At 48.7% G+C, this 14,468-nt stretch overlaps 1 protein-coding gene across 4 annotated transcripts; it reads left to right on the top strand.

The window, feature by feature from the left end:
- The first annotated feature begins 4 nt into the window (after window positions 1-4).
- PKLR (pyruvate kinase L/R) lies at window positions 5-14,468 on the top strand. Of its 4 annotated transcripts, none has more exons than XM_087881385.1 (11): window positions 5-110; window positions 2,327-2,503; window positions 3,429-3,520; window positions 4,448-4,579; window positions 4,686-4,872; window positions 5,807-6,077; window positions 6,959-7,109; window positions 7,631-7,783; window positions 8,497-8,663; window positions 10,444-10,628; window positions 12,160-14,468. In XM_087881385.1, exons 2-11 carry the CDS (start codon window positions 2,350-2,352, stop codon window positions 12,264-12,266), a joined length of 1,599 nt encoding a protein of 532 aa, XP_087737511.1. In that variant the 5' UTR covers window positions 5-110; window positions 2,327-2,349; the 3' UTR covers window positions 12,267-14,468. The 4 variants fall into 4 exon arrangements, with proteins under 4 accessions (XP_087737511.1, XP_087737510.1, XP_087737508.1 ...); XM_087881384.1 differs by having other exon boundaries at window positions 7-110; window positions 2,324-2,503; XM_087881382.1 differs by lacking the exon at window positions 5-110 and adding an exon at window positions 1,818-1,839.

Raw genomic sequence — 14,468 nt, 5'->3', positions numbered from 1 at the left:
ACGGCCCAGAGCTCTTAGTCCAGCTGCCTTTTTCCGCTTTGCTTACCACTCCCCAGCAGTCTGGAGAAAACAGGGGGAAAAAAGGGGAAAATAAAGACTTCAACAGGCATGTATGACCTCTGCCTTTTTTATATTTTCTCAGCCAGCCAGGGCTTGGGATGAGGCTGCCCCTCCCAGAGGCTGGGGGAAAAAAGGGGGAGGCCAGGGAGCAAAGGTTGAGGACTCCAGTTGCAAAACAGGGAAGATGTGGCTGTCCTGACATTCAAAGCTTGTTTTAAGGATTGTGACCTTTGCAGCAAAACATTCAAGTTGGGTGAAGGTTGCACCAGGGGAGGCAGTGTGGGAAGACTTAAGTGCGTTTTTCTGCTCTCAAATTACAGAGCAGAGGAAAAAAATATATATATATCTGCTAAGATCTCCCTGGGTCAGATCCGGAGAGGTTGCAAAAGAGAAGAGAAGCAGGAAAATCAGCTGGAACGGAAGTCAGAAAAGTCACATTGTTTTTTCAGTGCTGTTTGTAAAACTTCCAACGGTCCCTTAATTGGTTGGGTAACGCCAAGAGTGGCAGAGAGTAGAATAAGAAAAATAAATAAAGCAAGGGTAGGAAGTTATCTGCAACATTGCTGAGTTGGATACTCTGTGCCGAAAAAGAAAGAAAGAAAATGCTTTTGAAATTCACCCAGATTTGTTTCAAAAGTTCTTACTAGCTCCTTTCCTTTCCTTTCCTTTCCTTTCCTTTGTTCCCCTTTCCTTCCTTCCCTTCCCTTTCCCTCCCCTTCCCTTTCCTTTTCCTTCCTTTCCTTCCCTTCCCCATTCTTTCCTTTCCTTCCCCTTTCCTCCCTTTCCTTTCCTCCCTTCCCCTTTCTTTCCTTCCCTTCCCTTCCCTTTCCTTTCCTTTCCTTTCCCTCCCTTCACTTCCCTTTCCTTTTCCTCCCTTTCCTTTCCTTCCCCTTTCCTCCCTTCCCTTCCCCTCCTTTCCCTTCCTTTCCCTTTTCCTTCCTTTCCTTGCCTTCCCCTTTCCTTCCTTTCCTTTCCTTCCCCTTTCCTCCCTTTCCTTTCCTCCCTTCCCCTTTCCTTCCTTCCCTTCCCTTCCCCTCCTTTCCCTTCCCTTTTCTTTTCCTTCCTTTCCTTTCCTTCCTCTTTTCTTCCTTTCCTTTCCTTCCATTCCTTTCTTCTATCTTCCTTTCCTTCCCCTTTCCTTCCTTTCCTGTCTTCTATCTTCCTTTCCTTCCCCTTTCCTTCCTTTCCTTTCCTTTCCCTCCCTTCACTTCTCTTTCCTTTTCTTTCCTTTCCTTTCCTTCCCCTTTCCTCCCTTTCCTTTCCACTCTCCTTCCTTCCTTCCCTTTTCTCCCCGTCACTTTAGTTTCCTTCCCTTTGTACTCTATTCTTCTTTCCTTCTCCAGATTTTTCTTCTCTTCTTCTTCCGAGGAAACCAAAGAAGTGCACAAGGAACATTGCACATTCCCAGGCGCTCCCTCCCCCCCTCTCCCTCTCCCTCTCTCTCTGAGTTGGCCTACCTCGGAGGGTTCCAATGAAGATAAAAGGGGAAGGGGGAACCCCCAGTAAAGTTTGCTGCCTGCATCTTCCGGGGGGAAAAGCAGAAATCCCCCCCCCCTCATTCTGCCAGAGGTATACAACAATTAGGGTAAAAAATACGATTGGACAACGGAATAATAAAGGCGTTTTGAGACAGACCAGCTTGGAAGTTGGACGGCATCCCTTACGAGGAACGGGGTGGACTTGGGACTCAGCTAATTATTGTTTAACTAGGAAAGTCAGCATTAACTTCGAGGTGGAAACTGACAAGACGTTTTAGAAGGAGGAGGAGGAAGATGGACGGTGGGTCCCAAGCTGGTGCTGGGGGAAAAAGGGTGGGTGGGTTTCTGTAAGGGCAGAACGCATAGACCTCAAACGCCAGAGTTGGAGACCCTGCCGTTAATTATTTGAGGGCCGCCACAATATTTGAGGGGCTGCTACGGAGAGGAGGAAGGGAGTCCAGCTATTTTCCAAAGCACCTTTGAAGGCCAGACAAGGAACAATGGATGGAAACTGAACAAGGAGAGATTCAACCTGGAAATAAGAAGGAATTTCCTGACAGTGAGAACAATCAACCGATGGAATAGAAATAGAAGTTGCCTTCAGAAGCTTCATCCCTGGAAGCTTCCAAGAAGAGACTGGACTGCCAACTGTCAGAAATGGTGTAGGGTCTCCTGCTTGGATGGACTAGATGACCTACAAGGTCCCTTCCCACTCTGTTCATCTGTATCTAATTATGCATTGTTCAGTAAGCGAGCCCAGCTACATCTTTTCGCTCTCTCACCAGCAGGTGCCCGGATCCACTCCCAAGACATGGCCACCCTTGCCCAGGAGCTGGGCACGGCTTTCTTCCAACGGCAGCAGCTTCCTGCCTCCATGGCCGACACGTTTTTGGAACATCTGTGCCTGCTGGATATTGACTCCGAGCCCATCACCGCCCGGAACACCAGTATCGTCTGCACCATTGGTGAGACGTCGCTTGCATTATTTTTCAACATATTTTTAAATATTTTTAATTGGTTGGTTATCTTAAACGGGGGCCAAATTAACATATATCCTTTTAACTGTTTTTAATGTTTGTATTGTATGTTTTTAATCTGGCTGTACACCGCTCTGAGTCCCTCGGGAGAAGGTGCGGTATATAAATTTGAAATAAAATAAATAAATTATGGGAAAAGGGACGGGAAAGGACAGAGCTGGCACACTCCTTCCTCGGTGGTCCCTGCGTAGTTTTGCAAGAAGGATGCTTGTGGCGGGGGGGAAATCAAATGTTTTGGTCACCATGATATAAATAAGATGCTGAGACTCTGGAAAGAGTGCAGAGAAGAGCAACAAAGAGGATTAGGGGACTGGAGGCTAAAACATACGAAGAACGGTTGCAGGAACTGGGTATGTCTAGTTTAAGAAAAGAAGGACTAGGGGAGACATGAGTCTTCCAATATCTCAGGGGCTGCCCCAAAGAAGAGGGAGTCAAGCTGTTCTCCAAAGCCCCTGAGGGAAGGACAAGAAGCAATGGGTGGAAACTAATCAAGGAGAGAAGCAACTTAGAACTAAAGAGAGATTTCCTGACCGTGAGAACAATTAACCAGTGGAACAACTTGCCACCAGAAGTTGTGAATGCTCCAACAATGGAAGTTTTAAAGAAGAGGTTGGATAACCATTTGTCTGAAGTGGTGTAGGGTTTCCTGCTTAAGCAGGGGGTTGGACTAGAAGACCTCCAAGCTCCCTTCCAACTCTGATATTCTATTCTATAAAAGGGCTGGAGAATTGGGGAAGGGAGGGATTGTCCTGGCAGACGGCAGGGGGTCCTGTACATTTTGGGGCCCTGTCTTGCAGGGGGGCCCTGAGGAGACTCCCAGAAAGTAGTTTTATCTCTTCCCTCTCCGTTGTAGGCCCAGCCTCGCAAAAGGTGGAGATGTTACGTGAAATGATCAAAGCCGGCATGAATATCGCACGGTTGAATTTCTCGCATGGATCGCACGAGGTATCAGTGAGAGAGGGAGGGAGGGAGGGAGGAAGGAATAGATATAAACAGATGGAGAAGGAAGGAAGGAAGGTAGGTGAGGGAGGAGTGAAGGGAGTAGAAAAGAAAAGAGAGAATGAGAGAATGAGAAAGAGAAAAGAGAAAGAAAGGGAAGGAAGAAGGAGTGATTAGAAGGGAAAGGAGGAATTAGAAGGGAAGTAAGTAAGGAATTAGAAGGGAAGGTAGGAATGAGGGAAGGAAGGATTAGAAGAAGGAAGGAAGGAAAGGGAGGAAAGAAGGAAGGAAAGGGAGGAATTAGAAGGGAAGGAAGGAAGAAAAGGGAGGAAAGAAGGAAAGGGAGGAATTAGAAGGGAAGGAAGGAAAGGAAGGAAGGAAGGAAGGAAAGGGAGGAATTAAAAGGGAAGTAAGGAATTAGAAGGCAAGGTAGGAATGAGGGAAGGAAGGATTAGAAGGGAAGGAAGGAAGGAAAAAAGGAAGGAAGGAAAGGGAGGAATTAGAAGGGAAGGTAGGAATGAGGGAAGGAGGGATTAGAAGGGAGGGAGGAAGGAAAAGGAGGAATTAGAAGGGAAGATAGGAATAAGGGATGGAAGGAAGGAAGGAAAGAAAGAAGGAAAAGATTAGAAGGAGAGAGGAAGGAACAATGAAAAGGAGAAGGAAGGAGAGCAGAAGGAAGGAACAAATTGGGGGAGAGGAAGGAAGGAAGGAAAGGGAAAGATTAGAAGGGAAGAAAGAGAGGAAGGAACAAGTCAAAGGAAGAGAGGGAGGGAGGAAGGAAGGAAAGGAAGGGAGGAAGGTTGGTTTTCTGAGATGGCAATGAAGGGGTGCAGACCTTGAATTCAATTTAAATGAAGAAAATAAAAATAAATTGAATGAAATCAATTTTATATAAATTTAAATAAATAAATAAAAATTTTCATTTCATTTCAGTACCACGCAAAGTCCATTGCAAACATCCGGGAAGCCACGCAAAGCTTTGCCAGGAATCCACTCTTCTACCGGCCCGTGGCCATCGCTTTGGACACCAAAGGCCCTGAAATCCGGACAGGGTTGATTAAAGGGGTAAGATTGAGGGATAAATCCCCCGGCCCCAATTGGTGTCGTTCAGCGACGCCCAGTCGTTAAGGGAGTAACACTACCTTGCATCCGATTCGTGATCTTTTGACAGGGCGAGAATAAAGAAGCCGAACTGGTTAAAGGATCCCGCCTGATTGTGACCACCGATCCAGCTTTCCGAGAACAATGTGATTCGCAGAATATTTGGGTGGATTACGCCAACTTGCCGAAAGTTGTTAACGTCGGTGGGAGGATCTTTATTGACGATGGGCTGATCTCCCTGCTGGTCAAGGAACTCGGTAAGTGTTCTCCCACTGGTAGGGTGGATCTCTTTCTCTACTTATATCAGTGCTTCTCCATCTTGGCAACTTTAAGACGGGTGGGCTTCGATTCCCAGAATCCCCCAGCCAGCATCTTTTAAGATGGATGGATTTCAACTCCCAGAATCCCCCAGCCAGTATGCTTTAAGAGGGGTGGGCTTCAGCTCCCAGAATCCCCCAGCCAGCTTGAGTTAAAATAGATGGACTTCAACTCCCAGAATTCCCCAGACAGCGTGCTTTAAGAGGAGTGGGCTTCCATTCCCAGAATTCCCCAGCCAGCATCCTTTAAGATGGGTGGACTTCAACTCCCAGAATTCCCCAGCCAGCATGCTTTAAGATGGGTAGACTTCAACTCCCAGAATCCCCTAGCCAGCATCCTTTAAGATCGGTGGACTTCAACTCCCAGAATCCCCCAGCCACCCCGGTTTAAGAGGGGTGGGCTTCAACTCCCAGAATCCCCCAGCCAGCTTGAGTTAAGATAGATGGACTTCAACTCCCAGAATCCCCCAGCCAGTGTGCTTTAAGAGGGGTGGACTTCAGCTCCCAGAATCCCCCAGCCAGCATGAGTTAAGATAGATGGACTTCAACTCCCAGAATCCCCCAGCCAGCATGAGTTAAGATAGATGGACTTCAACTCCCAGAATCCCCTAGCCAGCATCTTTTAAGGTGAGTGGACTTCAACTCCCAGAATCCCCCAGCCAACTTGAGTTAAGATAGATGGACTTCAGCTCCCAGAATCCCCCAGCCAGCTTGAGTTAAGATAGATGGACTTCAACTCCCAGAATTCCCCAGCCAGTGTGCTTTAAGAGAGATGGACTTCAACTCCCAGAATCCCCCAACCAATTGAAATCTGGAAATCTCTATCTTGTGTCTCCATTCCTCACCAACCTTTGTTTCTGCACCTAACCACTAGGCGCTGACAGTTGTGTCGTCGAGGTGGAGAACGGCGGGATGCTCTGTAGCCGGAAGGGAGTCAACTTGCCAGGGGCTAAAGTGGACTTGCCGGCGTTGTCAGAGCGGGACAGACACGACCTGGAGTTCGGGGTGCAACAGGGGGTTGATATGATCTTCGCTTCCTTTATCCGCAAGGCTGAGGATGTGATTGGCATCCGACAGGCGCTGGGAGAACGTGGGCGTCACATCAAAATCATCAGCAAGGTCGAAAGCCACGAGGGAGTCAAAAGGTAATCCTCAAAAGCTCCTTTTTCTGGACTTAACCCGTCATACTCGAGCGGCTCAGCTGGGATCGTCAGAGGCTTTTAAAGGCATTTTTTCTACAACCTTAAGAGGTTGCAGAAAAAAATGCTTTGAAAAGCCTCTGACGATCAGGCAACTGAGCTGGGATCGTCAGAGGCTTTTAAAGGCATTTTTTCTACAACCTCTTTGGCCGAAGGTTGTAGGGAAAAAAAATGCCTTTAAAAGCCTCTGACGATCCCAGCTGAATTGCCTGATCGTCAGAGGCTTCTAAAAGCATTTTTTTCTGCAACCTCTTAAGGTTGTAGAAAAAATGCTTTTAAAAGTAAAAAAAAAAAAAAAAGTTGGCCACGCCCACCCAGTCACATTACCTCCCTCACCAAGCCACACCCACAAAATAAGCCACACCCACAGAACCGGTAATAAAAATTTTTAGAACCCACCCCTGCTATGGCCCACAATTGGGACCTGAATTTCTGTTGCTAAGCGATTGTTAAAAGACTGATCCCTGATTATATTACCTGTTTTTGGCCTGGTCGTTAAGCAGATCCCTGCAGTTGCTAAGTGAGTCATGTCGTTAAGCGAATCCGGCATCCCCCATTAATTTTGCTTGTCGGAAGCCAGGTGGGAAGGTCACAAACGGGGAATCACGTGACCCCTGAACTCTGCAACCGTCGTAAATACAGGTTGCCAAGCACCCAAATTTGGACCGCACAGTTGTGGCGAGTGCTGCGATGGTCGTAAGTGGGAGGACCACCTCAGGAGTCACTTTTTTTCCCAGTGCCGTTGTAACTTTGGTTACTAGATGGACGGTCATACATTGAGAATTACCCGTCGTTGGGTTGAGCTGGGCTGTAATCTTTGTCTCCAGGTTTGATGAGATCCTGGAAGCCAGTGACGGCATCATGGTAGCTCGTGGGGATCTGGGGATCGAAATCCCTTCCGAGAAGGTTTTCCTGGCTCAAAAGATGATGATTGGCCGTTGCAACCGGGCAGGCAAACCGGTTATCTGTGCCACACAGGTGAGATGCACCAAATGCCACACCTGGAAGGTTAGGGCATTACCTTCCATCAACAGGTGGGACAGAAGGGATGCAAAAGCCAACAGGCTTTAAGAGGGGTGGATTTCAATTCCCAGAATCCCCCAGCCAGCATGCTCTAAGGTGGGTGGACTTCAATTCCCAGAATCCCCCAGCCAGCGTGCTCTAAGGTTGGTGGACTTCAGTTCCCAGAATCCCCCAGCCAGCATGCTCTAAGGTGGGTGGACTTCAATTCCCAGAATCCCCCAGCCAGCATGCTCTAAGGTGGGTGGACTTCAGTTCCCAGAATCCCCCAGCCAGCGTGCTCTAAGGTGGGTGGACTTCAGTTCCCAGAATCCCCCAGCCAGCGTGCTCTAAGGTTGGTGGACTTCAGTTCCCAGAATTCCCCAGCCAGCGTGCTCTAAGGTTGGTGGACTTCAGTTCCCAGAATCCCCCAGCCAGCATGCCCCGCCCCACTTCGGCATCTCAGTCTCTGCAGCTGAGCCGCCACTCTCTTCTGCCAGATGCTGGAGAGTATGGTGAAGAAACCTCGGCCCACGAGGGCCGAAAGCAGCGATGTGGCCAACGCCGTTCTGGACGGGGCCGACTGCATCATGCTATCCGGGGAGACGGCCAAGGGAGCCTACGTGGTGGAGGCTGTGCGAATGCAGCATGCGGTAAGTGTGTGTGGGAGGGGGCTTCCCTTTTGGAAACGGAGGGTGGTCCGAGCACGGCAGAAGAGGAAGAAGGGAGGAGGAGGGAAGAGGAAAACAGACGACGAGTCTAGGAATCCAGGAATCTTCGAAGCAAAATATTCAGGGGTGGGCTTCAAAAATTTTAGCAAGGGATTCTCTGCCCTGTTGCTGGGTGGGCGTGGTCATGGTGGGCGTGGCCTAGTTGGCCTCCTGCACCACGGGCGACTTTCCTCGAGCCTCGAGCGAAAACGGCCTCCCCAGGTTCCGGAGGCCCTCTGGAGGCCGGAAACGGGCCCTCTGGAGGTCTTTCCTGAACCTCCGGTAGGCCTGTTTTTCACCTTCCCCGAGTGTCCGCGTGCACCCTGCACTTACCTACATCCAAAATGTGGGGACTCCTGGGAGGGGAGGGGTAGGCGGGGCCAGCCAGGAGCGGGATTTGGGGGGTGGGTTCTCTGAACTGCACAGAATCTTAGCTAGAGGTTCTGCCGAACCCCTACGAACCCCCAGCAGCCTACCCCTGAAAATATTGTTTTGAGCATGGCCATAACAGAAGAGGGAGGAGGGAGGAGGTGGGAAGAGGAAAACAGACGACCGCCTAGGAATCCAGGAATCATGAAAACCGTTGAGGCTCACGACGGAAAGTTGCCAACTCCGTGGAAACGAGCTTTCTACATTTCCCCCTCCTTAACGTGCAGATCGCCCGAGAGGCCGAAGCCGCCATGTTCCACCATCAACTCTTCCAGGAGCTCCGGCGCCTGACGCCCCTGAGCCAAGACCCCACCGAGGTGACCGCTGTCGGTGCCGTGGAGGCCTCCTTCAAATGTTGCGCCGCGGCCATCGTGGTCCTCACCGCGACCGGCAGGTGAGAAGAGGGGGTGAGCCCGACACAGGGGCCTCTCCTGCTTGTTGGACGAGGGCGGGCGAGGGTCCCCTCGGGCTGCTGGCAGCCTTACGAAAAGGATGGAGGTCGGCGTTCCCGCGTGGATGGACGGGGTTGTCGGAAAGTTGTACGGCCAGTTGTGGCAGTACGACGGCGGATGTACCGCCGTTTGGCCGCGCGATCACCCGCCGTTGGAAAAAGCGGTTCTCGGGAAGTTTTTTTCATTTAACCCATTGGCTTAAAACGAAGCTTTGAAATGGGGTGATAGGCAAGGGAAGCTCAGAGCTGGAGGATTTAGGTGGTCAGCTGGCACCTTTAATGCCGGGGGTCCTGTACTGACCACTGATGTGATTGGCTCACCATCAGACAGCCTGGATCTGTCTCTTTTGGTCTGCCAATCAGTAAAAGGGGAGAAAGATTTAGTGGCCCATTCGAATGTTATTGCATAGAATTTCCCATCATCCCCATGTTTACCGGAGTTGGTACCCAAGGATCCCTCCCTTTCTTCCATCTTCCTCCCTCCCTGCCTCGCTCCCTTCCTTCTTTCCATTTCTTCCATCTCCCTCCCTTCCTTTCTTCCCTTTACTTTTTCCTTCCTTCCTTCCCTCCTTTCCTTTCTCTTTTCTTCCCTCCCTCCCTCCCCTGTCTGTCTGTATGTCTGCATCTCTCTCTCTCTCCATCCTTCCCATCTTATCCATCCATCCATCCATCCATCCATCCATTTCTCTCTCTATATATATTTATATTTCTCCCTTCCTAATCGTCCATGGGGTCGCGATGGGTCGGACACAACTTTGCGACTAACAACAACAAATCTGTCTTCTCTTTTCCTTCCTTCCTTCCTTCCTTCCTTCCTTCCTTCCTTCCTTCCTTCCTTCCTTCTTTCCCCTTTTTAAATGGAAATTTTAAATTTGGTTTTAAAGTATTGGGGTTTTAAATTTGTTCAGACAAATTATTTAATTCATTTTATTCTATTTTAAATTTTGTATTTATATTGTTTTATTCTATGGCTGTTCACCGCCCTGAGTCCTTCGGGAGTAGGGCGGTATACAAATTCAATAAAACTAAACAAACTAAACTAAACTTCCTTCCTTCCTTCCTTCTCCCTCCATTCTTTCTTACATCTTTCCATCCCTCCCCCCATTCTCTCCTCTTCCTTTTCTCTGCCCTTCCTTCCTTCCTTCCTTCCTTCCTTCCTTCTCCTCCATTCTTTCTTATATCTTTCCTTCCCTCCCCCCCATTCTCTCCTCTTTCTTTTCTCTGCCCTTCCTTCCTTCCTTCCTTCTCCTCCATTCTTTCTTATATCTTTCCTTCCCTCCCCCCATTCTCTCCTCTTCCTTTTCTCTGCCCTTCCTTCCTTCCTTCCTTCCTTCCTTCCTTCCTTCCTTCCTTCCTTCCTTCCTTCCTTCTCCCCTCCATTCTTTCTTATATCTTTCCTTCCCTCCCCCCATTCTCTCCTCTTCCTTTTCTCTGCCCTTCCTTCCTTCCTTCCTTCCTTCCTTCTCCTCCATTCTTTCTTATATCTTTCCTTCCCTCCCTCCCATTCTCTCCTCTTCCTTTTCTCTGCCCTTCCTTCCTTCCTTCCTTCCGTTGCTTCCCAACCTGCCGGATCTGCTCTGAGCCCATATCCCTCCCCCCCATACTAAGAAGCCAGTAAGAACCAAAGTCCCGGGTTCGAATTTCACACACATTTGGTGATTCTGTTTCATTTTCACATCTGGATCTCTCTCTCCCCCCCCACCCTCCTTCTCTCCTGATTCAGGACTGCGCAGATCCTCTCCCGCTACCGACCCCGGGCTCTCATTATCGCCGTGACCCATGACGAACAGGTGGCCCGCCAAGCTCACCTCAGCCGTGGCATTTTCCCGGTGGTGTGGCACGGTGGGGCTACACAGGACTCCTGGGCGGAAGATGTCGATCGCCGGGTGCAGTTTGGGATTGAGATGGGTGAGTTGGAGCAGCTGTTTTGTTTCTCTCCTCAGGGACTCTGGGGCCTTTGGTTGGATTCTAGGACGGGCTGGCTGGCTGCTATCCCACCGGTACAGCCCCTTCTAGGCTGACCTGCCTTGCCGGAACACACCACCTGTTGAATTGACATACTTCTCCCTTATATGGATTCTTCTCTCTCTCTCTCTCTCTCTCTATTTGATCCATCTGTCTGTCTGTCTGTCATCTATCTATCTCTATTATCCATCTAATCTATTTTATCTAACATCTTTTCCTCTGTCTGTCTGTCATTTCTCTCTCTCTCTGTGTATATATATAGGTGTGTGTGTGTGTTATAATCTCTTTTTCTCCTTCTCTTATTTATCTATTTATCCCTCCTTTCCTTCCTTCCTTTCTTCATCCTCCTTTCCTTTCCTCCTTTCCTTTCCTTCCTTCCTTCCCTTCCCTCCTTCCTTCCCCTTCCCCTTCCCGTCCCCCTTCCTTCCCTTCCCTTCCCTTCCACTTCCTCCCTTTCTCCCTTCCCTTCCCTTTCCTTCCCTTCTACTTCCTTCCTTCCTTCCTTTCCTTTCCCTTCTCTTCCCTTCCCTTCCTTCCTTCCTTCCTTCCCTTCCCTTCCCTTCCACTTCCTTCCTTCCTTCCTTCCTTCCTTCCTTCCTTTCCCTTCCCTTCCCTTCCCTTCCACTTCCTCCCTTCCCTTCCCTTCCACTTCCTTCCTTCCTTCCTTCCTTCCTTCCTTCCTTCCTTCCTTCCTTCCTTTCCCTTCCCTTCCCTTCCCTTCCCTTCCCTTCCCTTCCACTTCCTCCCTTTCTCCCTTCCCTTCCCTTTCCTTCCCTTCTACTTCCTTCCTTCCTTCCTTTCCTTTCCCTTCTCTTCCCTTTCCTTCCTTCCTTCCTTCCTTCCTTCCCTTCCCTTCCCTTCCCTTCCACTTCCTTCCTTCCTTCCTTCCTTCCTTCCTTCCTTCCTTTCCCTTCCCTTCCCTTCCCTTCCACTTCCTCCCTTCCCTTCCCTTCCACTTCCTTCCTTCCTTCCTTCCTTCCTTCCTTCCTTCCTTCCTTCCTTTCCCTTCCCTTCCCTTCCCTTCCACTTCCTCCCTTTCTCCCTTCCCTTCCCTTTCCTTCCCTTCTACTTCCTTCCTTCCTTCCTTTCCTTTCCCTTCTCTTCCCTTCCCTTCCTTCCTTCCTTCCTTCCTTCCTTCCTTCCTTCCCTTCCCTTCCCTTCCACTTCCTTCCTTCCTTCCTTCCTTCCTTCCTTCCTTCCTTCCTTCCTTTCCCTTCCCTTCCCTTCCCTTCCCTTCCACTTCCTCCCTTCCCTTCCCTTCCACTTCCTTCCTTCCTTCCTTCCTTCCTTCCTTCCTTCCTTTCCCTTCCCTTCCCTTCCCTTCCCTTCCACTTCCTCCCTTCCCTTCCCTTCCACTTCCTTCCTTCCTTCCTTCCTTCCTTCCTTCCTTCCTTCCTTCCTTCCCTCCCCTTCCCTTCCCTTCCCTTCCCTTCCCCTTCCTTCTCTGAGTCACCTTTCTCGGTGTCCCTTCCAGGCCGCATCCGAGGTTTCCTCCGCTCGGAAGACGTGGTGATCGTTGTCACCGGATGGAGACCCGGGACTGGTTTCACCAACATCATGCGAGTGCAACAGGTGCCCTGACCTTCACGCCAGGACAACACCTGCGCCCCCTTTCCCCTCCCCTCCCTGTTGCTGAAGGCTGCGCTCTGCATCCTCGCAGCTTGTCGGCTGGGATTTGAAAGGATTCGGCCTTTGGCTTAAAGACGTCCGTGAAAAAGCTGCCTTGGTGCTCGATCCGTTAGCAAAAATATACCAGAATGGCTCTTTTCCTTGGGGGGCTGGGGGGGCATACTGTAGCCGGGACATCTGGCAGGGTCAAGGTTTTTTTAAAATTAGTTTAGAAATCATAAATCTTGGATAATTACCCACCGGAGAGAATCATCACTCCTCCTTTCCTTCCGTTTTCTTTCTTTTTTGTTTACTTTTCCTTTCTTCCCCTTTCCTTTCCTTTTGTCCTTTTTCTTATTTTCCTTCCTTCTCCAATTCTCCCTCACTCCCTGTCTTCCCCTTCCTCCCTTTCTTCTTTCCTTCCTCTCTTCACCTTCCTTCCCCCCTTCCCCTCCCCCTTCTCCCATCTTTTTCCTTCCCTCCTTCCCTTTCCTTTATTCCTTCCTCCCTCCCTAATCTATCTCTTTTCTTTCTTTCTTTCCTCCCTCCCTTTCTTCACCTCCCTCCTTTCCTTCCTCTCTTCCTTCACCTTTCTTCCTCCCTTTCCTCTCCTCCCTTTCTCCCATCTTTTTCCTTCCCTCCTTCCCTTTCCTTTATTCCTTCCTCCCTCCCTAATCTATCTCTTTTCTTTCCTTCTTTCCTCCCTCCCTTTCTTCACCTCCCTCCTTTCCTTCCTCTCTTCCTTCACCTTTCTTCTTTCCTTTCCTCTCCTCCCTTTCTCCCATCTTTTTCCTTCCCTCCTTCCCTTTCCTTTATTCCTTCCTCCCTCCCTAATCTATCTCTTTTCTTTCCTTCTTTCCTCCCTCCCTTTCTTCACCTCCCTCCTTTCCTTCCTCTCTTCCTTCACCTTTCTTCTTCCCTTTCCTCTCCTCCCTTTCTCCCACCTTTTTCCTTCCCTCCCTTCCTTCTTTCCTTCCCTTTATTCCTCCCTCCCTAATCTATCTCTCTTTTCTTCCTTCCTTCCTTCTCTCCCTCCCTCCTGCTTTTCTTTCCTTCCTTCTTCCATCCCACTTCTGCTTTTCCTTCCCTCCTTCCTTCCTTCCTTCCTTCCTTCCTTCTTTCCTTCCTCCCTCCCTCCCTCCCTCCTCCCTCCCATCTATCCGTCCCTCCTTCCATTACATCCATACTCCTTCCTTCCTTCCTTCCTTCCTCCCTCCTTCCCTTCCTTCTATCCCTCATTCCCTCCATTACATCCATACCCCTCTACAGACCCCTCAATCCTGGACAACTCCTACCCTCAAAACGACGCTATAGAGCACTGCACCCCAGAACAACTAGACACAAGGACATTTCCCCCCCCCCGAATGCTATCACTCCGCTAAACAACTAATTCCCTCAACACTGTCAAATAATTTACTAAGACTGTATTACTATTATTCTTCTCTTCCTTACTAGTATCCATCTCTTCCCACTTACGACTGTAACCTTGTGGCTTGTATCTTTCAATTTATGTTATTTTTACTTGTTTCCTAGTATAATTTGATAGCTTATTAGTCACCTTAACTATCACTAAGTGTGGTATCTTTTTATTCTTCGTGAATGTATTTTATTCTCCTTATGTATACTGGGAGCATATACACCTAAGACTAATTCCTTGTGTGTCCAATCACACTTGGCCAATAAAGAATTCTATTATTCTATTCTATTCTATTCTATTCTATTCTATTCTATTCTATTCTATTCTATTCTATTCTATTCTATTCTATTCTTATTCCATTCCATTCCATTCCATATTTTCTATTCTATTCTATTCTATTCTATTCTATTCTATTCTATTCTATTCTATTCTATTCTATTCTATTCTATTCTATTCTATTCCATTCCATTCCATATTTTCTATTCTATTCTATTCTATTCTATTCTATTCTATTCTATTCTATTCTATTCTATTCTATTCTCTATTCTATCCTATACTCCTTCCTTCCTTCCTTTCTTCTCTATTGCTTGCTTGCTTGCTTGCTTCCTTCCTTTCTTCCCCCCTCCCCAAAAAGGGACCATTTCAGAATATATTCTTGTTTTTTTCGCATATTTCTGGCCTACTAAAACACAAAATAGACAACTCCGTGATTCCCATCCTTTGCTGTGGCCGTTCGCAATAAACACGCCGAAGCCGTT

The sequence above is a fragment of the Pantherophis guttatus genome, chromosome 18 (genome assembly GCF_059756535.1).
Source record: "Pantherophis guttatus breed Tessera chromosome 18, ASM5975653v1, whole genome shotgun sequence".
Classification (NCBI taxonomy): Eukaryota; Metazoa; Chordata; class Lepidosauria; order Squamata; family Colubridae; genus Pantherophis; species Pantherophis guttatus.
This window is presented reverse-complemented; position numbering and strand designations above follow the sequence as displayed.

Coding starts and splice junctions, on each gene's coding strand:
- PKLR (XM_087881382.1), top strand. Junction 2,504..3,428: donor CAGTATCGTCTGCACCATTG/GTGAGACGTCGC, acceptor TCTCCGTTGTAG/GCCCAGCCTCGCAAAAGGTG. Junction 10,629..12,159: donor GCAGTTTGGGATTGAGATGG/GTGAGTTGGAGC, acceptor TGTCCCTTCCAG/GCCGCATCCGAGGTTTCCTC.